We start from the raw sequence: 22,002 nt of genomic DNA, 5'->3' as shown, positions 1-22,002 counted from the left end.
AGAAATTAAAATAACTTTGCAACATCAAAATAAGTCGGAACTTACAGGATCTGAAAGTAAAAACAAATCTCAAAAGCACACAGACACCTTTTTTGAGTTTTATCTCTTCGGGTTCAGTGCAAAACACAGCGGTTGGATGTATTTTAAGTGACACATCCTAGACTTTAAGGAAACGCACCTGGTCCTTGGTCTTCCCTTCCCTTTCCCTCACGTGAGTGGTGACGATCCTCTCCGTCTCCTCTCTCAGTCTGGGATAAGAGCCGAGCTGAAACATAACACACCGCACAACTGCAGCGACAGCAGGGGACCGTGTTCTGGCCGGGCCCCGTGAAAAGCCGGCAAAACTTAACAGGGCATGTCATGGAGGAAGGCGATGGAAGTCAGAGAAATAGGTACAGGAGGACAGGAAAAACACCACACGCATACATGTATGTGAAAATGCCAATGTTGAATGTAATGCGCGCGCGCGCGCGCACACACACACACACACACACACACACACACACACACACACACACACACACACACACACACACACACACACACACACACACACACACACACACACACACACACACACACACACACACACACACACACACACACACTTTGAGTATACAAATAGGATTGTGTGTGTTCTGTGGGGTGTCCAGCCATTTACCATCATGAGGGATGACCAGGTGAATGATGAGTCTCAAATGATGTGGCAACATCTCCACAGAAAGAGTCAATTTGTATATTGCTTGAGAGAATAGTTCAAGTGCTTTGGAGAATAATTACTATAAAACAAGTCATCTCTCGCTGATAGTTAGGGCTCTGGCACCATTTCAGATTGTTGGTTATTATTGGTTAAGAAGGGCAAAGAGCGAGCGAGCGGATGAGGCAAGAGACCTATTTCGGCTGGAGGTGATTTCAACTCTTGTGGAAGGGAGGTGGGAACTTTGGGAAAGCTTAGATGGGGTGCAGATCCTTCCTCCGTCCACGAGGTGGCAGCGGAGCCCCGTTGCTATGGAAACAGTTCCATTCAAGCCTGAGACTGGGCCCTGAGAGCCACAGGCTATTTTGTATTGTGTCCCTCACATCATTCCCTTTCCATCCGGTTAAGCTGATAGCAGAATGTCAATCTGCCATGTGGGTCAGCGAGGAAATGTAGCCGGGACTCTGCTGAAACCAGACAGAGAGACTAGGCCTGGGTCCGGGTGTACACCATGGCAGAGGAAGGACAATAAATATTATAATTTGAGGAGTGAGAGGGAAGGCTTGTGAAATATCTAGGGTAGACCTGAAATTTCAGATTTGATTTTGCAAGTCGACGTGTGACAAGGAGGTGAGGCTTTGGACCAAACAGCAGGGGAGCAGGAATGGGAGGCGCAGACACAATCCAGGCAATGACAATGGATGTCGTCTGTGGAGGGCGGGGGGGGGGGTGGGGGTGAGGCAGATGGCATTAGGGTGAACCGACGTATCGGAATCGACGGGGATGGCCATTTGCAAAGGAGAGGGGAAACCCCTTTTCTCATCGTCCCGTCTCCCCCGAAAGGTGCGCCCCCCCACGGTTACCTTGACGGCACTCTTCATGACGAGCGCCGTGAGCTCGGACACCACTAGGTCCACGCATTTGAGGCTGGGCTCTTTCAATTTGAGGATCAGCTTTTTAACTATCGCCTCGAAGGCCAGGTCGGGGGTGAAGAGCCCCGTTCTGAGCGGGCGTGGGTCGTGGTTACGTTTAGGTGTTTGCGTAAGAGAGAGAGGGATAGTCAGGAAAAACAGAGAAATTAAGACAGAAAAGGATAAATGGGGGGAAAAAAAAAAAGAAAGAAAGAGAGAAAGACTGTTTATTAGTTGGTTCTAGTCACTGACCGAAGAAAAACAAGCAGTGGAGAAGGACAAGCCGCAGGTTTTCCCACATGGTCTTATCTGACCGCTCTATTCATCACTAGGGCAGAGGAGGACGCATCGAGCCAAACTTGAGCCCAACTACAACTAAAGGGCGGCCAAAGCATTCCTCGCTACGTCTCCTGGGCCATGAGACCTGCAGCTTGTCAAGGTGTGACCAGGGACGCTCGGCGACACGACGATCCCTCGAAGCATCACCACGACAACACTACACCCTTCACAACACTCCACAACACCACAGCGCTGCCTGCACGCGGAGCGGGCCGGGCGGAGAGCGCAAGCCGCAAAAAGAACACCTTTTCGTGGCAAAAACTCAACTAACTCAAGGCGGCGAACCCTAACTGCGCTCCAGGAATCTTTCTCCTGGTGTTGAAAAGGTGGTCTGTTGACAGTTTGCCCTCTCCGCCAGGAAGTTTCGCCCCCGCCCGCCCCACCCAGGCCGGGGGGCCAGCAGATGCTGGACACCTGCAGTACCTTGTTGGTGCACTGCCTGACCGTGTTGATGAGCTCCTGAATGACCAGATCGATACATTTGAGACAGGGCGTTTTCAGCTTAACGACCTGCTTTTTCACGATGACCTCAAACGCCAGGTCTGGAGTGAACAGGCCCGTTCTGAGGACGCACAGAGACAAGGGCACAAAGGCAGACAGATGGACAGTTAGACAAGACAAATAAGCAACCAGACAAATAAAGATGGACACAGAGGGAGAGATGTGAACAGGTGGACACGTTATTAAACTGAGGTCTGCCAAAAACAGACGAGACAGGGAAAGGAAACGGAAAGACAGGACAGCGGGGTTCAGACAAACAGACGAGACAGCTGCATTTGAACATTGGAAAAAGGGTTACAAAGGCCAGTCAGAGGCTTAATTCAACAAACAGCCACAAAGGAAACACGGCCGACAAGATGGGACGATCCGAAAACAGAAACCAAGACAACGACACAGAAGCAGGACGGAGAAAGGTTCAGGCAACTCAAACAAAATTCATTGATTGTGTGCATCAGCGGGAACGGGGACAAAGGGCGAAGTCGGTGGCGTCGCAGCAAAACAGAGAGAGAGGGGAAGGGGGGAGAGGACAGTGGAGAATTAAACACTTCATTTCACATGTGCAGCACACATTTCCTCAGAGCTTTTTTTGAAATGACCAGTCAAATGTTGTTGAAACAAACTAAGAAATATCAACAGCAGCAGAAGAAATGTGACACATATACTGTTCGGTTGCGTCAAATGTGCTTTGTGGTCAAGCACATGGGCCTGCTGTCCACACTCAGGATACACTTTCCAAAGAAAAGTCTTCATAATCAATGAACAGCCATCGAGAGTGATTCCATAATAGCAACGGTTTCTTTTGGACACCCGACAGGAAACGCAGTTAAACCGAAATGTATTCGACTGAATTTTGTAAATAGCTCAATAACAAATAGATAAACATATAAATAAAGACAAATTATCACAATCAAATTATTGCAATCATTTAACGGCTTATTTTCACTTCATTTGGCAACGAACTTGGGAAAAAAAAAATTCATTATGGCGTTTCCTCAAAGCGAAAACAATTAAGAAAAATTACAATGTTGAATTTTGTTTTGTGTTGATGGGGGAGCTTCTTTCTACCAATTTTGCAAAGAGCCCATGTAAACGGAATTTCAACAAAGCAATGGAGTGCAGCGCAGGTTTTGACAAGAAATACAAGGGTATTGGCATCCTCTGAAGTGAGTCTAGCATGTAGCCTATTTCTTTACATTATGCATCATAGATTGTGTGTTCCTAGGACATCAGGTTTCAGTGATTTATCAGCCTGTGGGCAAGCATGAAGACACATCAAGAAAGGCAATGACGCCAAGGGGCATGGCTTGCGCACAAAACGTGACAAATCCGTAAAGATAAGATGAATTGTGAGAGCGTAGCGACAGATAAGTTGTTTATCAGGGTTTGTTTGTTATGAGACACTGCTTTTAAAGAAGATAATTTTATTCATTTGCCCGGCACCATCAAGGAAAAAAGAAAAAAAATCTGAATGTATCACAACATCCCAGGACATCTTGTTTTCTCCTCCTGTTTACCTTCCTCTGAGCTTCCTTACGGCTATGTCCTCTCTCCATATTGGTTTTAATGATCTCCCTCTGGTGGACGACTAAAAACATTTGTATTTGCATATTTTTGCAAATTCCTAGCGACAAGTGGAATTTTACATTTTCTTCACTATTTTTCTTGTTTTGCTCAGGGTTAAAAAACGAACCCTATTTTTAGAACTTGTGTGGATGACAGAGCATGACGGCGCTCTTAACATTTTCGTATTAAATAGGATCATTCCCGGTCCCCGCTCAACTTGCCTGACACCGTGGACGTTCTTGATAGCGTGACTAATCTCCCTCCTCAGCTCCTTCTCATCGAACACAAGCTGCAGGGACAAAGAAGTTAGAGTTACACTTTATTCTTTGAAGACGACACCAGCGTCCCCGTTATCCGGGACGTTTTTTTTTTAATTATTTTTTTAAACTTGGAAAATCTGTCAAAGTCAGGTCATATTTAAATCTCTCCGATCATTATGTCTGGTGGAAATAATTCCCTCTGAGCACAACTTGAATAAGTTCCGGGCGATATAACGAAAAACATAATTATCACCATCATCTTTTCCTCTACGTCAAAATAAAATGCACTTGATCATTTTTGATAACAAAAATTCGGCATTTCATCATTTCCGCGTTCGACAAGCTGCAACGGAATGCCAATCAGATTTGACGATCTCAAGTAGATCGTTCACCTCTAACCAATCACGTTTGTCGATATAGAAATAAGCCCGCAGGTTGCGCTTGTAAACAGAGTGAACACGGAGCGGAGACAGAGCGGCAGCGTCCAAAACTCGGAGGAGACGGGGAAAGGTGATGAATCCTTGACAACAGGGACACACACGCTACATTAACACTGCAAGCCTTTGTGCTCCATTCACATTTATTGCTCAGATCAGATTTTTTTGTTTGGCTGTTCATTTTTATTTATTATTATTATTTTTTTTTTATGTGACCAATGTCAGATTCCAGTGTAAACTGGTAACAGACCTGAACCGACCTGCACGCGCGGTGTCGTACAGACGTAAACACGCCAGGCAAATGCACCGCGGCGGTTGTTGGCTTGGGACCGTGTACCTCGCTCAAGGTTGCGGACGAAATCTTTAAATCCAGACAGGGGCACGGCTTTTTTTTATATATATATTTTTTGCTTCGTTCAAAATTTAGTGAAATACGGCTTAAATAAAAACACAATGTGATCACTCCCTCAGAGGACACGGACACGGACACGCACACACACACACACACACACACACACACACACACACACACACACACACACACACACACACACACACACACACACACACACACACGGACACACAGACACGGACACACACACGCGCGACCACAGTGGCGGAATTCTGGGTTTATTTTTTGCGTGACCCCAATGCTCTTTTATTGTAGATGTATTTAATGTATTTATTTTCCTCCATGTGTAACAGGGAGAAACTCACACTTTTATCCAAATTTTATTGAAGTGAAATGTTAATTAAAGTGGCTGCCCTTGTTACTTATTGTTCACAAACAGGAATTATTTCATTTCAAGGAGTAATATTCTTGAAATATATTTATTTTCAAAATGGTGTTAACTGACTTATTTCATTTAGAATAATGATAAAAAATATTATGAATCTATATGCCTTCACGATTACTGTTTTATAAAGGCTGCCTATCAATTGTTCTTAAGCTCAATAAACAGATATTTGACCGGAATTTCTCCCATTCGTCCGGGACCTTCCAGGACACGTTGACCGGCACTGATTTCTCGAAGGGAAACTCTAGCCGATACTCGATATAATAACGATATAATAAGACAAGACATTGTTTGGGACTTTGGTTATTGTAATAAACAGTATAACATCTTTAAGGCTGCATAACAATGAAGTAATGTCATATTGTGAGCTTCATAAACGGTTCTAGTCAACACTCGACCGCGTGGTTACAATATCCACATTACTAATAACTGCATGTGTTAATGCCTTATGAAAGCACAACACTTTTGTAATTTGTAGACCCTTCCAACATGCGTCCGTGAACATGTTCAACAAAAACACACGTATAGGTCCAAGCGTGCTTGCCACACCTTGACCAGCTCGAACGGGAAGCGCTCGTGGAAGATGCGGTTGATCTTGGCACCGCCCGACAGCTCGTTGGTGTCCACCTGATCCCCCGAGCCCTCGATGCACTTCTCAAAGTCAACGCCAAACTGCTGCACCATTCTGGGAGGAGGAGGAGGAGGAGGTGAAGAACAGGATGAGAGGTGAATGTGAGCGTTGGCAAATTAGGACGCGGTCGCTCACGGGGGGCGGATTCCTGTGCACTCACTGCAACAAGGCCTTGGTCTTGCGTGTGGGGTCGTCCGGGCGGAAGTTCTTGTACTCCTCCACCTCCTTTTCAAGCGAGAGGAGCTGGCTCTGCAGCTTACTGCGCAAACCCGGCAGAGTGTCGCGGATGTGGTTCGTCAGTTGCTATGTAGAAGGAGTCGGCCATGTTGGAGAAAGTAGTTAGTTACAGTTTGGCCATACAATGGGCTAACCATGAAATTAAGAATAAAAATGGACGCCCGGGCGGTCGCAACGGACCTGGTTGAGAGACTTCTGTAGGTGCGGCGTGCCCATGCGCTCTGCCATGTGTCTGTAAGCGGGATGGGAGAGAAAGAACTTCCTCTCTGCGGCCAGAGCAGCACGGATGTCCTTCTTCCCATCGATGTCCTTCTGACTGCGGTTCACCACTCCGATGTATCCTGGGTAGCGGTGTAACAAGACGCTAAGCTCACGGTCTGGTGCGATACGCCGTACAGGGTTCACCGTTTGATAAGTCCCATAATATTTTTAATGAAGTTTAAATGGAAACAAATGATGACTCTCTCGCAGATTCCTTTGGCATTAAATGTGCAAAAAAAAAACCCAATGAATTGAAGTATAAGCATTCCAAGAACAATTCCTTATACTTTGATCTATTCGTTTTTCCTTTATATATGTGACCCACCGCAGAGTTTAGGTACTTTTGGTGGTGTTTCACTTTCTTTTTTTTTTTTTTTTCCCCCGCCATTTGAAAGTGGAGAATCAGCTCCAAAATAAGGTGCCACTTGTGCAAAGTGACGTCAGCTTTTTTTCTTCGCGTGTTACGCCGCCTACACAACAATGAATCCAGGTGTGTACATAAAACACATAAGATTTAAAAGGTTGAACTCCATCAAAAGGGTTTCACATTGTGACCTCACATCACATGGAACACGGAGGAATGATCCTCACCTGGACGCTCGCTATAAAGGAAACCATCGATCGGCGTTGTTGAGCGCTGCTCAGCGTCTTGGTCAGTCAACTGTGTTTCTAACGGGAATAATTTACTCCACGGTTTAACATTTATCTACCATTTCTAAATCAAACTCGGCTTTGAATATAAGTTGAGAGATTAAAAAAAAAAAACGCAAAGGAACATGAATGTGGAAAAATTTCATTTTCCTTCTAGAAAGGTTTTTTCAACTGCTCCTGGCGATTTTAGAAATTAGCTACAATGCGGGTTGTGCTGCGGTGGGTCACATATATAATTTTAACTGCCATTTATATGCTGCTATACACTTAATTTTTTTTGTATTTCTTTGTAAAGCGCATTGTTTTGCCCTGATATGAGATAGGCTTCATAAATAAAGTGACTTGATTGGACTTGTCATGAAAGAAGTCAGCTATTAAAAAGAGATGCTTTTAACATTTCATATTTCAATGTGCTGTGTTCCATAGTTGTCCCCCCCCCCCCCCCCCTAGAATGTGGAACTACAAATGCGTTCACTACAAGCTGTCCGGCGTTTGCAACATTTATCAGCTGGCGTCAGTGATTGGCGCTTCGCATCACTTTCAGTCTGCTGTCATTTTCTGCTCTGGCTGCTCTTTGCTGCATATCTGATCCAGAGTGAACGTCTGTGCCGACCTATGCTTTTCGTTTCCGATCTATGGCGCCAACGCCAAGGCCCATCGGGTTGCGCCGGTGAATCTGCCCTCTGGCGTTTAAAGTACGTAAATGAAAGATTACGACATATGCATTTATCATCACGTTTTTTGCACCGTAAACTTTTGTGCCCCGATATCAAATTCCACACCTCACCCCGAGGACGCCCATATCAAAGTGGTTGCCATGCTTTTTCAATGAAGGAGAATTTTTCTTTGTGTACGTGCGTTTTGGGGCCAGGTGACCAGTCTCACCTCGACGTAGCGGGAGGAGCTTGTTTTCTAGAATGTCCTTTGCATCCGTTCCTTCATCCATCAGGTCCAGTTTGGTGATGACACCGATGGTGCGCAGACCTGGACACGCACAGGAACATGATACTCGTTTTGCTGGTACAGATTAACTAGTTCTCTCAATCCTTTCGCATTCTAGAAATACTAGCGGGTGAAGCCTGGTTTCCCAATAACCATTCAACGTCAACCTCTGTGGCTCGACGGTTGAATGATGGTCTTGCCTAGAAACAGGCAACGGTCTGTTATCATTTATCATTGAGTTATGTCACACTCACATTAAGGCTGCACAATATATAAAGAGTTTTTTTTCCCCCAACCTCACCAAGATATCAAAATGCACAATATACATGTGATGTAAACTAAATGGAATGACCAGAAACACCAAAGTTGTTGTTTGTTTGTATGTCAAGAAGGGTCTCCGTCAACCAACTTTGTAATGGGTCGGTCGGTCGCAGGAAGAAAAAATTAAAATAAAATAAAAACTCTGTTAGGGAGCTGCCCTTGTCAAAATGAACCTTAAAACCTTTATGGTCGGACCGGTGTACGAAACGCTAGAGGGCTTTTAATTTGAAACAAAATTTAACAATAGTAAAGGCTCAGTTTACTTGCTTGTTGTTCCGACACATTCAGAAGAATTACAGTTTTAATGAGCGGCTTTTACCGGTAATTAACAGGCGGCTCACTTCATGCCTGCATGCGGCTCAGCGCTTGTAAATTACATTTGTATTTTCAAGGCAGGTTGTAAGTTATTGTGTTGGTGTTACTGATAAATGAACAAAATGTTCAGTCCCCTTGCTGGTTGTTCAGACACATACAGAATAGGGATGTTCCCAACGACTAATTTCCCTGACGTTTGAGACTAATAACTAATCTAAATGTCCAGAAAAAATATTGCGTATAAAATAAAAAACATTGCGTAGGTTATGAGAGCCACTTGAAACCTGAAATCACATTCTTTAATGACCAAATCGTATTTGAAATGCCCCAACGGAATGCCCGAGCCCCGGCAGGACGGGGACAGGGACGGCGCAGCGAGTAACTGAGCCTGTGGCCCTGAAGGCGCCTGATGAGGGGTCCCTGATGAGGGGACGACAAAACCGGGAAAACGATATTCCGTACACACATTTCAGTGCAAATTATGTCAACATGTAATTTAAATGTGTACATTGATAAAAGAATAATTGGGCCTAATAAGTTTAAGCGATGTAATGAAATTGATGTAAATGAAATGTATATTTGAAAGGCTGGCTGGTTATTAGGTTTAGTATTTATCTGCACTGCAGCACAGTGTTAACAGTGTTAGTTACACCTTTCTTTCTCAGCCCTGGAACGCAAACCATTTTCTGAAGCCCAAAACCATATATTGAAATAATTATTTATATTGTAACCGTGCGACGATTAGTCGACTAATTGCTTGAACTGATGACTAATAATCAACTCGGAAAACCCTTAGTTGGGGGCAGCCCTACAAAAGACACATGGAAAGAGTTAACCGCTTGAACCTTGAAACACAAAGACAGTTTGGATGAAAACTAGAAGGCAGAGGAAATGCGTCTGCTCTGTGATGTATTTCCCTTTTACAACTGAGTAATGTCTGAGAAAACTGTCAACTTCCCGTTTTCGAAAAGGAGCTATAATGTTTTTCAGACCACACAGATGTCAAAATTGTTGTTTAATTCAGCACACACATTTTTACATTAGCCCTGAGCATGTTCCCTGATGATAGCTCACTTTATTTTTTCATTCAAACGTGGGTAGTATGTACCCATCCCATATTCAATATCGGTACCGGGTCCAATATTGGCCAAAACACCTGGATTGGATATCAGACATAATATATGTTCGCGTAATATATGCATCCCCCTGAAACGCAACGGTGAAACGCGCTTGTAGCTGTTTCCTTTAAGTGATATTTGAATGTTTGAAAGCCTGCTTTCAACGGTTTATTGTATTGAAAAGAGTACCTCAATCAAAGGATGCAGCATTATTGTGCAAGTCATTATGTGGTCTTTGTATTTCTCTCTTTGGGGAAAATGAAGAACAGTTTGAGTTTATTGTTTTGGATGGCTATCATCAGCAAATTAACAGCTCAGCTCAGCTGTTTGAGAAAAAAAAAAAAAAAATCTGGTTGAATCGGCAGATACTTGAAAAAACAAAAAAAGCTTTGATATGAATCTGGTCCACTTAGCATTGTACTTGGCCTCACCCTGCGGGTCCACCTCCTTCGCGATCTTGAGGGCGTCGGAGTTGGCCAAGTCGGTGTTGGCGGGGGTCACCGCCAAAATCAGACAGCTGTCCTTGGTGATGAACTGCAGCAGCATGTCCCTGATCTGGTGCTCGATGTCCACGGGCTGGTCGCCGACGGCAACCTTGGTCATCCCGGGCAGGTCGATCAGGGTCAGGTTGAGGACTGGAAGTTAAGCGATGCACACTGAATTTAGCGGTTCAGCATTTAAGCTTGTCATTTGGTATCTCAACTGTTTCTAGAAGCGCCCTGAAGCTTTAAAACGGCCAACGCGATCACATCAGGGTAGAGTTTGCGTTGTTTGAGTTTCAAACAAAATATATTAACAGACACTCATGGCAGAAATGTGTCACAAAGCACAAATAGTAAAAATTTGCGTCGGTACCTAAACAATACTGCATTTGAAAAAAACTATTTTTTTTGGGAGTCCTATAAAAAAAAAACACCTTTTAAATGAAAAGAGAATGACTAAATAAATGAAATTAAATGCCCCTCAATATGCCAATACTGGGATGAGTTCATAATAGATGTGTGAGTGTATGTGTGATCCAACTGTGGTACCGTTTGGAGAGTAGACCCTCAAGTTAATCGGAATTGGAGAGATTCCCTTGTTGCTGCCAGTAATCCTTTCCGTCTCCGCTTCGATCTCCGACCGCACCTCATCAAAATCCACAAACTTTTTCCCTTTGCAGTGCAGGAACTCCGCATATTCTGTGCGCGCACACACACACACACACACACACACACACACACACACACACACACACACACACACACACACACACACACACACACACACACACACACACACACACACACACACACACACACACACACACAATGAGAGGGCACAGCAGCACAGATGAAGAAACAGAATGCCTACAATGCTCAGAAGTGTCCCAGCTCAGAGATCAGAGGGAAGCTTCGGTTGCTATGGCGCTACGGCGGAAGAAAACCCTGAAAGTTTTGTTTTTCGCGGAGACAAATTGGAAGGCTTCATTTCCAAGAACACCGCTCTGTTCCGTGAATACTCTGTGTCGAATAAGCAGCACGAGGTGCCGCATGTCGGCTGGCGATGGAAGAAGATTAGGCCGACTCACCTGCTTTATTATTGACCAGCTGGAGGATGAGAGGTCTGCGGGTAACGATGCCCGAGCCACGTGGAAGAAAGTCCCTGAGAGGAAAAAGAGAAAAAGAGACGGATGTAGACGGGAAAGAAAACACCAAAAGAAAGAGATGGTAGGGTGGGGTGGGGTGAGGGAGTGGGGTAGACAAAGTGACAAAGGGAAAAAGCGAGAGAGACATGTAAATTATTCATTACACTGAAAGTCCATTTCCCCCAGGCGTGGCCTGTGTTAAATTGACGAGCGGAGGGGAATTTCACGCCTCCAACCTGTCTCAGAGCAAATCAAATGTGACAGTCATTTTCTCTCATCATTAGTGCTGCGTAGATCAATTCATACACGCCCACTCTTGCCGTTATGGCCGCATTGATTTTGCAATGTGGCGCCGGCGCGTCTATCGACATGCTTGTCCCCCGCTGAACAATTTAACAGCTCCATGGGCGTGTTCGAGAAGCCAGGGCACGAGCCCCGGCTTCACAGCATCTACGGCAAGCCTTGGCGCGCATCAGGCTGAGTCGATACGGGGGATATCGGCCGAGTTGCCATCTTGGCCATATTAGCCGTACACTTGACATTGTACATGAGCATTCACAGTGCTGCACTTTCTTGCAAGTTCATTGCACAATCAATGCGTTTTGTAACTTTTGGGCTGGTGGGAAAAAAGTTTGTTCAATGCCATTCATGTAAGAGGGCATTGCTTGCATCCATAACCTCATAACAGACAGAAATAATTATAATAGGAATAATAGACAACTTTGACACAGCGTGCTTGCATCTTCCTTGTAAAGTGGGATGGCATCATAGGAATTTCAAACCTACCACAGGAGCGGCTTAGTCACCACTCGCTTTAAGGACACGGCTCCACCCGTCATCACAATTTTGAAACCACCTGTCGCCGCTGTGCCAACACACTACACTCTAGTGGTGATTAGGCTTGGGCAGATTTACAATAGAATCGTCTATTGGCGATTGACTCGAACGATCGCGGTTGACATTGATGACAGACAATTTTTTTTTTTCTTTTTAATGTTCGTTATCCAGGAATCATCCGAGCATTGAAGCGGTCTAAGTGCAGTTTACCGTTTTCTGAACCTGGAGCGGAGGGAGAGAGGGGGAGAGAGAGGGGGTGGAGGCTCTCGCCCTCTCCGCTCAGTGCTGTCGAGCAACCACCGGTGACCGGATCTCACTGCCCCGGGTCTACAGGCCCGTGCGGAGACGTTAAGAGGGGCAGGCGCTCCGGTTCGAGGCATTTTGCCGCTCCGGGCAAACGGAGCAGCACGGCAGAGTGGGGATCACAGGCGCTCGCAATGGTGCACGACGGGACGCCCACGAGCTGCGCTCCGCTGTGCGGCACAACACGGGTGCGCCGAGGACACGTTCCTCATGAATATGCATATGTTGCCCAGACAATCCCCTATCTCGATGCCTGTTCACATTTTAAAAAAAACCCAAAAAAAAAAAAAAAAAAAAAACACGCCTGATCACCATTGGGAGGGGCAAAGGTCCCCCAACCCCCCCTGTGTTGTAATCCGTGGCCGAACATTCTGGGTGGCTGGTTTGTGATTGCTGGCTTGTGTTTTGTCCTGTACATAATGTGGAGCATGCAGGCATTTGTAACTGTAACTGATGCTCACAATAGAGAAAGCCCTGGACGGGGAGAACAGAGAGAGTAGAGGTGGGGGGGGGGGGGGGAGAGGGAGAGAGAGACTGCAGCAGACCCTTTTAAGTGTTAATCTATCTGTCTAGCTCCACTCCATTCTCACTGGATTCCCAAATGCCACCAACAGGCTCAACAGGTGACTACTGTGACTGCAAAAAGACAGAAACAACTAGTGAAGACAGAGCCGACTAGATCTCGACAAAAACAGAGCCAACATTTTTTGAGAAGTCGTTTATATTTTCCAAATTGATCTAGGCCTCCATAGAGATTGATAAGTGACAAAGGCGTAGTAAAAGAGACGACAGAGGCCAGAATTCCATTATTAATGTGCTGTAAATGATAGAGGAGGCTGAACAGATTGTGTATCATGTCATGCATTATGGATGACCAAGCAGAGAGCATCAGCCTCTGGCTCTCCAGTCCCCTGCTTTGAGAGTGGCGAAGAGTGAGAGCGTGAAGTGAAGATAGAGGGTGCTTACAGAACACAAATTCTGAAATTCACTTTCCACTTTCCGAAATTCACTTTCCCTCAGCAACACTCTCCTTCCTTTTGCGCCACAGAGTAACTCCCAAGTCCTTCCCAGTCGGTCTGTTCAAGTTCCATGGGCGCCTCATAGTGCTGCTGGGACTGGTACGTTTATGTGCGTGTTAAACTTTTATAGCGGGGTAGTAATACCCAAACATGTGTCTGGGGGCTCTGGGACTCATTCATGTGGGACTTTGACGTGGCACAGTCGCTGCTCGCCACATCGCCTTGCTGCAGTCTGTCAAACATCTCTCGGGGCGCCGGCGGGCATCGCAGTGCAATAAAGCCTCTTGAAGCGCCTCCAACATCCAGCTGCTTATGGGAGAATTCGCTAAATGCCACTCAGCTCGTCCTGCTTCACCCACCACCTGGGATTCAACTCACTGCACACAATATGGGTTTCACCATACCATACAATCACATGACGCTACAGCGCAGCTTTGTCAATTTTTATCTTCTATCCAAATGGACTATTATAGACCTTGAATACTTTATAGGTAGATGGCTATTCGGCATTCATTTATAATTGGGGGTTACGTGATCATTCATTCTTGATAAGGATAAATTGCAATAGAAATTATTGCAATTAACGATTTAATTTCCTGTTTCGTCCATTTTACACCACAATCAGAGTGTAAATCTATAATAGTGTAGAGTGGAAACCTCTTATAGTGATCACGTCTGTCCGGGTCAAATTGATCACTATAAGCAGATGATTATTACCGATTTTTTCTTTAGATGTCATACAGAGTACCATCTAATGGTACCAGTGGCTCTGCAGAGCCCGACACGGGACACACAGGGCTTTCTTTCTTTCGTTCAATCAAGAAACGGAGGAAAATAAAAACATCTAAAATAAAATCAGTTAAAAGAAAATGTTTGAGAGAGAAACGGGAAACAGGGATGCCAACATTGGTTTAAAGTTTCCCTTAAATGTAAATGGAAACAAATGATTGAGAAAACCGTTTTTAGAAAATGAGAGTGGTTAGCAATTATTACACAAGCGTTGTGAAAGTCATATGCCACCCATGTTGGCTGTAATCAACTAAGCACAATGAGATGTCTACATCTAAAACCAACCCCACAATTCAAAGTCAAACACTGCTGTAGTCACATCATTACTTGGTCGGCTAGCAGCAAATCAAATGTCGCCCAGACAAGCTTGCAACGCAAGATACGACCTTGATACGTCCCTGAGACAATGACATCACAACAGAGAGCAGCCCAAAGCAGCAATGCAGGTCACTGTTGACACTAACTTGAGACCTTTGTGAAGAAATACAACAGTGAAGTGGTCATTGGCTGAGCGCGACATTCAATCTTTTTCAATTTAAGATAACGTATGTTATAAGTTGTTTTAGTATGAGCAACTTGTTGTCATCTACAGGACGCTGACTAAATGCATGCAGGACAGTCCCCATCACCCAAATCATCTCATTTGTTTTATAATATGAAAGCTTTTACAATATCAGAACATCTCAATATATGAAAAAAAAGAAACGTGGTATATAGCATAGTATAAGAATAACACAAACACAAATACACAAACAAAGCCACAGAATCAGGGTGTAGTTTTATGAGCTTAGGCTTGATAAGACACAAAACAGACAGCCACTGCCAGCGGTTTCACAAAAAATAACCCTTAAACACATATGCAATCCTTCCTGACCGACCTCAACAAATGAATAATAATAATAGAAAATAAAGCTGCAGGCAGAAGTACATGGGGTCCAATTCAGTGGTGTTAGGTTAAATCCTCTGAGTTTCTGTAATGCCGTGATCAGCCTTTTAGTGCCTTTTAGGGATGCCAATTTAGAATTTCTTTTTTTTATGACCGATAGCCGACCCTCGTTAAGCGATCATTAACCGTTATCCGACAATAATAAAATATTAAGGCACTGTCCCTGGGGGAAAAAAAATGTATTACTTTTTTTATTGGACAAATTATAATTATAAATAATGGGAATCATAAATATATTTTAAAACCCAAACACAGCTTTCCGTGCGATCGGGGAGAGAGGTGGAGCTGTTTTGTATGTTTTTAGTTGTTAACTCTGTTAGTTGTTTTATTTGGAGGAATGGGGACGGAGGAAATCGTGCCGCATTCCTCTGCGCACGCGCACACACACACAAATTTTATTATTAGCGGTGATGAGCTCAACCCCAGTGACGTCACATGACCGCTGTAATAGTCACAGCCCTAGTTGCACGTGTTGCTGCCATGAGTTCGATTTATGACATAGACTGTATAGCCTGTTTGTCTTTTACCATGCAAAAAAAAACTTTATTCTTAATTGGTTTTATTATCATTTAATCATTTGTATAAACTGTTTAATGGACAGCATTAGTCGGTCAAAATTCTTATTGTCGGTAAACAGTTCATTATTAACATCCGTAGTGCCTTTATATTTAATGATTCTAAAATAAATTGTCTTTAATTAATAAAGACACTACAAATGAAATCACATTTTTCATGTTATTTTTCACATGAGTATTTCTTATGCTCATGTTTTCAACCCATCACCGTGGCCTGAAGTCTGGATCAATCACCATGCACTTACGCCACTAAATGTTCCTCTTCAGTGGATCAGTTTAAATATCCCTCAAGAACGATTGTTCCTGGATCATGCAGTGCAGACACAAGAAAGGGTCGGTTCCTGCAAAGGTTCTTAGAATTTCCTGCAGTGCTAAAAGGGCCGTTTATAGTTTTCCGGGTTTGGCAAAACACAGCACGAGTCAGTTTTCCGAGTTTCCTTTAAACGCAGCATCGACTCATGTTGTCTGCTTTGCGTAACAAGTGGCTGGATGCGAATGAGTTCCGAGAGATGAAGCTCGGACTTATATATTGTCGGATGTCAAAGTGGGTCGCTCGCTCAACATTGATCAAACTCAAAAGACGTCTGAAAGGTATCGGTTATAACGAGACCTCAACCATGTCTCCGCGTACTGCCGCTGTCGTGTTTCAAATACATTTAGCCTGAAAAAAACCCTTGATTAAAAAATAAATAAATAAATATATTAAAATAAAAAGTCCGGGCAATAACAAAAAGGGATCCAGTCCCGTGGGCTGGATCCCTAATAACAGCACCAGAGCACCACCATAGAGACAAAAGCCTAGAGAAAATTGTTGGGACCTACTTTCATAATACCATTGCCGCCTTTAAAATGAAAATAACCAACTAAAATATTTATCCAAAATGGCATAAACAATAGAAGCAATGCTGAAAAAGTTGAGTCAAATTCTGGGAGGCAGAAAACTGGGCAGCTAGTCAACCTCCGCAGATGATGACATCAGGGCAAAGAGAAGACTTGTACTCTTGTACTCTCAGTATGTATGCATTTGTGCGTGTCACCCAGTAACGGGTGTTATACCATTCCATTGATCAACAATTCCGTGGACAGAGAAAGGAAGATCATTATATTACCAAGAGAAGTGCAGCTGAAGCCAGCCTGACACCAGCATCCCTCTTACCAGCACACAAAGATAGCCAATGAGAGTACGGTGTGCCATCACGTTGATCCAGCTTACCAAACTAAAATAATCATTTTGTCATGAGTTCGGTGAGGATACAAATGGAATGAAAATGGAATGTAGTGCCACCTAGAGCACTTCTGAGGTCTTGGTGTCAGAGAAAGGAGGCAGGGTATCGGTCAGAGTTTCCGTCAGAACAAACTGGTGCCACGTGTCCTGGAAGAATTCAGTGTCCTGGACGAATGGGAGAGATTCCGGTTAAATATTATCTGTGTTTATTGAGATTAAAAACAATTGAAAGGAAGGTTTTATAAAGAATTAATTCATGAAGCCATGACGATTTATGATATTTTTTTGTTATTGGATATTTGAAATAAAATAAATCCTGTCAGTAAACGCCGTTTTAAAAATAAATAAATATTATGGATATTACTACTTGAAATCAAATAATTTCCATTTGTGAATAAGTAACAAGTTAACAAGCTTTAATTAACTTTTCACTTCAAGAAAATTTTGATATTTTAAAAGTGAAATAAATATGGCAAGTAGGTCCAATTAAAAAATACATGTTGTGGTGCTTGTTTTGATGTATGTGTCTCTGTTGTCACCTTACACCATCTATCTGCTTCTCCTCCGAGTTCTGGAGGCTGCCCTCTGTGTGTCAACTGTGTTTACAAGAGCAAAATGTCCACCAGGGAGGGACAGGGCTTATTTCTATATCAACAAAGGTGATCGGTTCGAGGCGAAAGGTCAGCTTTGGATCGTCCAAACCGATCGGCTTCCAGTTGCAACTCGCCGAATGCAGAAATGAACAGATCTGCGGATTTTTTCTCTTTTCTTATAATCAAAATGATCGAGTCTATTTTATTTTGAAATCAAATAAAAATATGGTGATAATTATCATAATTGTTTTATCGACCAGCACTAATTAAAATTGCACTGAGAGGAAATTATTCTCACCGGACATTATGGCCGGAGAGATTTAAATATGTCGGACTTCCAACAGATTTTCCCGGTCAAAAATCAGTAATTACCGGATAACAGAAACTCTGGTACCAATAGCCTAAATATTGCTGCTCTGGTAACTTGACATACATGTATTCTCAACAGTCTACATACAAAGACACTTTTACATCTAGGCGCATAGCCTTCTGAAACAGGAACCGTAGCAGTCTAAAAAACAGTTCTTGGTTTCTGTCCACTAACCCTAAGGAAGCAAGGAGATTTTGCAAATCAAAAGGAAGTGATAGCAATCGAACAACAACAACCACAACAAAGAGGAAGGTGAAATAGTCACGGGGTTGTTCTTTATTCTCCTCTACTATGAATGTTCAAGAGTTATTTTGGCCAGCCTCTGCCGGGTCTTTGCCGCCATAAAGATTAGATAACACTCACAGAAATTTTCAACTACCAATATTTATTTTCAAATCTAGACAAATTCTGCCAGCTTCTGGCCATCTGTTATGAATAATGATCAAAATGATTCTCAAAACAGCTTTGGTTAGTGGTAATGCACATAACAAGCACATCACTTTCCATAAAGTCAGCGCTGACACTGTGCAACCAGCCTTGAAACGTGACACTGCTGCTATACAACATGGTGAAGGTGAATGAAGCGTCGTTGATCTACTGAAGTTAATCTTTCTGTAATGTGTTACGTCCCTTTCATTATAGATGTATAAGTGAAGTTTTATTTGTATAGGATATATTTCTAAAACTCAAGACATTGGCCATTCCATCTTATTCTAGCTACATGGCCTTCAGATTGTTCAAATGCCTTCACTTACTGTGTGAGAAAAGGGAGTGTGCTGCGTAGCCATTGGCTATTCCTGTCTAGTAATTATGCTATCCCTATTATGGAAGTACTGTTCAAAGACCATCAATTATTAATTTGAAAAATATTTCCTCAATATTGTCTATGACAATAACCACCGCTAGTCAACTTGAACGGCAGCGGCACTTAAAATCAGTAACTTGTTTTTTTAATTGTTTTGGTCCAAGAAAGGACACGCGTTGCAGAAATGCTTCCAGCAATGTGCTCTGAAGTGCTACCTCACCTCTACAGCCATGAAACTGCGTCTTAAACCAATAATGACTCAGCCCTACACACAAGGAGGCATGTTGCTAGAACAGAAACCGCACCCTACCTTTATCTCCAAATTAACCTTGTGCTATGTTTGAGCTTGGCTGTCACAGATCCACCTTGGTGCACTTAGAGGACTTTAACTGGGCTGGCACAGTATCAACATATTCATGTTGCTTTAAATGTTCCATTGCAGCTTTGGTGTGTGTGTGTAGGGAAGATGTGGCAAAGACTGCCATGTTATTCAAATGTCCTCCGGCAACAAAGACAAAATATCGGTTTTATGACACAAAAACATTGTTGACAAATAGACTTCCCGAAATCCCTAACGAGAAAGTTTAGGTCACAGTAATATTGAATTGTCGCCCGGTTCTAGGCAAAGAACTTGAGGTCACCATAGACATGCCATGTTTAGGGCCAAATAACCACTTGCATTAGCATGTATTGGTATGATAGCTTAAAGCAATTACAACATATTACAAAAGTGAAAGATTTGAAAAATGCAAATTCTTGTTCCATTTTCTGAAAATGTTTGTTTCTTTTTAAAGGCTTCCTCTCAAAACGCAGCCGGTTCTCTGCACGATAGATTGAAGCCCCTTCCCCACATGGAATCCATAACATTGCTGGATAAAAGAAAAATATCCGGCAAAGGCAGTTGGTAGTCATTCCCACAAGGGCTCCTTTGCGGAAAGTTTTGTATAGTCTGTTCCCACATAAAGGACTGTTACGGTACATTACATAACGCTCGCACAAGAGGTGTCTCATATCACACGAGACCAGGCAACAGAATCGTTTTTTAGACCAGCACTTCACTCCCAATCTCCCCGCCCCATGGACTCTTTCCTCCGCTGACTGAGAGGGGACCGGTGATCGGTCGGCTGGTTAATTGGGCCGATATTTGCGCATTTTGAGATAATCGGAATCGGCCAAAATTAATATGACGCATTTTATTTTTTTTATTGTTTATAATTATTTATTTTTTTCATTCATACATTTATTTATTTTTTAACAAAAGTTTAGTTTTTTGATTACCTGTGGACATTTGTTTAGTTGATACATTTTTTTTTTTTATTATTTAAAATAAGTACACTGCAGAGACAATGCAGACAATAACATTAGTGTTATTGTTAATGTTAATTTTAATTTAAGTTCAGCAATTCTGTGTCTCATTTGTTATTATTATTACACTCCTCGCCTCCGGAGGACGAACATTCTCCACCCGTTCTTCCTCTCCCTGTCCGCTCGCTCCCTCCGGCTCCACGCTGCTGTGCAGTCAGCGGGCAAGCCAAGCGCTTGTGCCTGATATCAGCGCACCGCATCCCTGACTCTAAAAGACACATCGAGGGTTAGAGTAGCATTTTTAAGAAGAATATAATAGAATTTAAGAATATGGACATGTTTCAGTTTCTCGTCTTTGCAGCAGAGCTCCACAGTTCGGACTCGCCATTTTTACAAATGTTTTTTTTGATTCTACCGGGAAACAAACTACTTTTACGGAACATTGACACTGGATCCATTTCCCACTTGCCGCCAATACAGAACATTGCCAATAGATTTACAGCTTTCAGTGCAGGTAGGAAATGGGCTTCAGGTTCTTCTATGTTAATGAGGCATGGGCCTGGATGGCTATTTGACTGGCGAGACATGTCACGTCATTACCTTCCCAAACTGCTGTAAAGAAACGTATTAGTTAGTTATTATTGAAGGAAATCACGTTTTTATATTATAAAGGATTGGAGCGAAAGTCGACATGGTGGCTATATCACCAGAGACAACTTACACCTTTAGCTCTGCTAGCCTGCCTGCATACAAGCCTGTGTATATGCAACTTGTTTGAGGGTGTATCTGTGTCTCCTATATGGGCTGGGTTACACAGAAGAGAGTTGTGAAAGAAATAAAACCTGCTAAACAAGGTTCATTTGCTTGAGTTTTCTTTGTATATTTATCGGTGGTGTGATCTCACTCACTGCTGATGTGGGACAGGCCCAGCCTGTTTAGGGACGCCTGTGGGTTATTCCTCAAACAACACAAGGTTCACGGACACAAGGACAATTTTTTCCACCTTATATCAAAGCCAGAAGTTGTAGTTCTAGTAAGCCTATTGTGTTACTTGTCACCGTTGTATAAAATGTTAAAAGCTACAAGGTATTAATTGTAAGTCGCTTTGGATAAAAGCGTCTGCTAAATGCAATGTAATGTAATGTAATGTATTAGTCTATATGACTAGGGTTAATAAATGATTATTTACTTTGTGTATTGCATTGTGGGCCCTCAGTCCCCTTAAAAAACCAAACAAGTTTGTTTGATGACACACTGCTGTTTTGTTGGTTGACAAGTGCAATTAGCAGCTTTGCCATAAACACACTAACAGTACTGACATCTAGAATTACAAATCCATGTGCAGTAGTATTTTATGGGTGTGGCGTAGAATTAAAAATAGCATTAAAGGAAGCTCCCATTTTCGATTTGGAGGTGAAGATCAGATTATTATCAAAATGATAATGTGTCAACAGTAAAAAAAAAATCAATTTAATCTGACCTTACTTGAAGATCTTATTTGGCGCAGGCATACATTCTAAAGCTATAACAATTATAACCAATTGCCAAATAAAATCTGCCATCAGATGACTATCAGATGTAGTCTTATAGTCAAACCGAGAAAGTAATTCATCCATGGAGCCAATAA

At 43.0% G+C, this 22,002-nt stretch overlaps 1 protein-coding gene across 2 annotated transcripts in view; it reads right to left on the bottom strand.

The window, feature by feature from the left end:
* The window catches only part of dnm2a (dynamin 2a), a 36,646-nt gene that overhangs the window by 13,476 nt on the left and 1,168 nt on the right, over positions 1 to 22,002 (bottom strand). For both annotated transcript variants that reach the window (XM_080009386.1, XM_080009387.1), the window contains exons 2-11: positions 11,552 to 11,625; positions 11,013 to 11,162; positions 10,413 to 10,616; positions 8,171 to 8,269; positions 6,554 to 6,714; positions 6,297 to 6,439; positions 6,055 to 6,190; positions 4,233 to 4,300; positions 2,371 to 2,509; positions 179 to 265 (exon numbers count right to left, since the gene is read on the bottom strand). In XM_080009386.1, the coding sequence (XP_079865512.1) occupies positions 179 to 265; positions 2,371 to 2,509; positions 4,233 to 4,300; positions 6,055 to 6,190; positions 6,297 to 6,439; positions 6,554 to 6,714; positions 8,171 to 8,269; positions 10,413 to 10,616; positions 11,013 to 11,162; positions 11,552 to 11,625 (1,261 nt within the window). The remainder of the gene's footprint in view (positions 1 to 178; positions 266 to 2,370; positions 2,510 to 4,232; positions 4,301 to 6,054; positions 6,191 to 6,296; positions 6,440 to 6,553; positions 6,715 to 8,170; positions 8,270 to 10,412; positions 10,617 to 11,012; positions 11,163 to 11,551; positions 11,626 to 22,002) is intronic.

The sequence above is a fragment of the Zeus faber genome, assembly GCF_960531495.2.
Source record: "Zeus faber genome assembly, chromosome: 11".
Taxonomy (NCBI): Eukaryota; Metazoa; Chordata; class Actinopteri; order Zeiformes; family Zeidae; genus Zeus; species Zeus faber.
The sequence above is the reverse complement of the archived record's forward strand: the minus strand, read 5'-3'. Positions and strand labels throughout refer to the sequence as shown.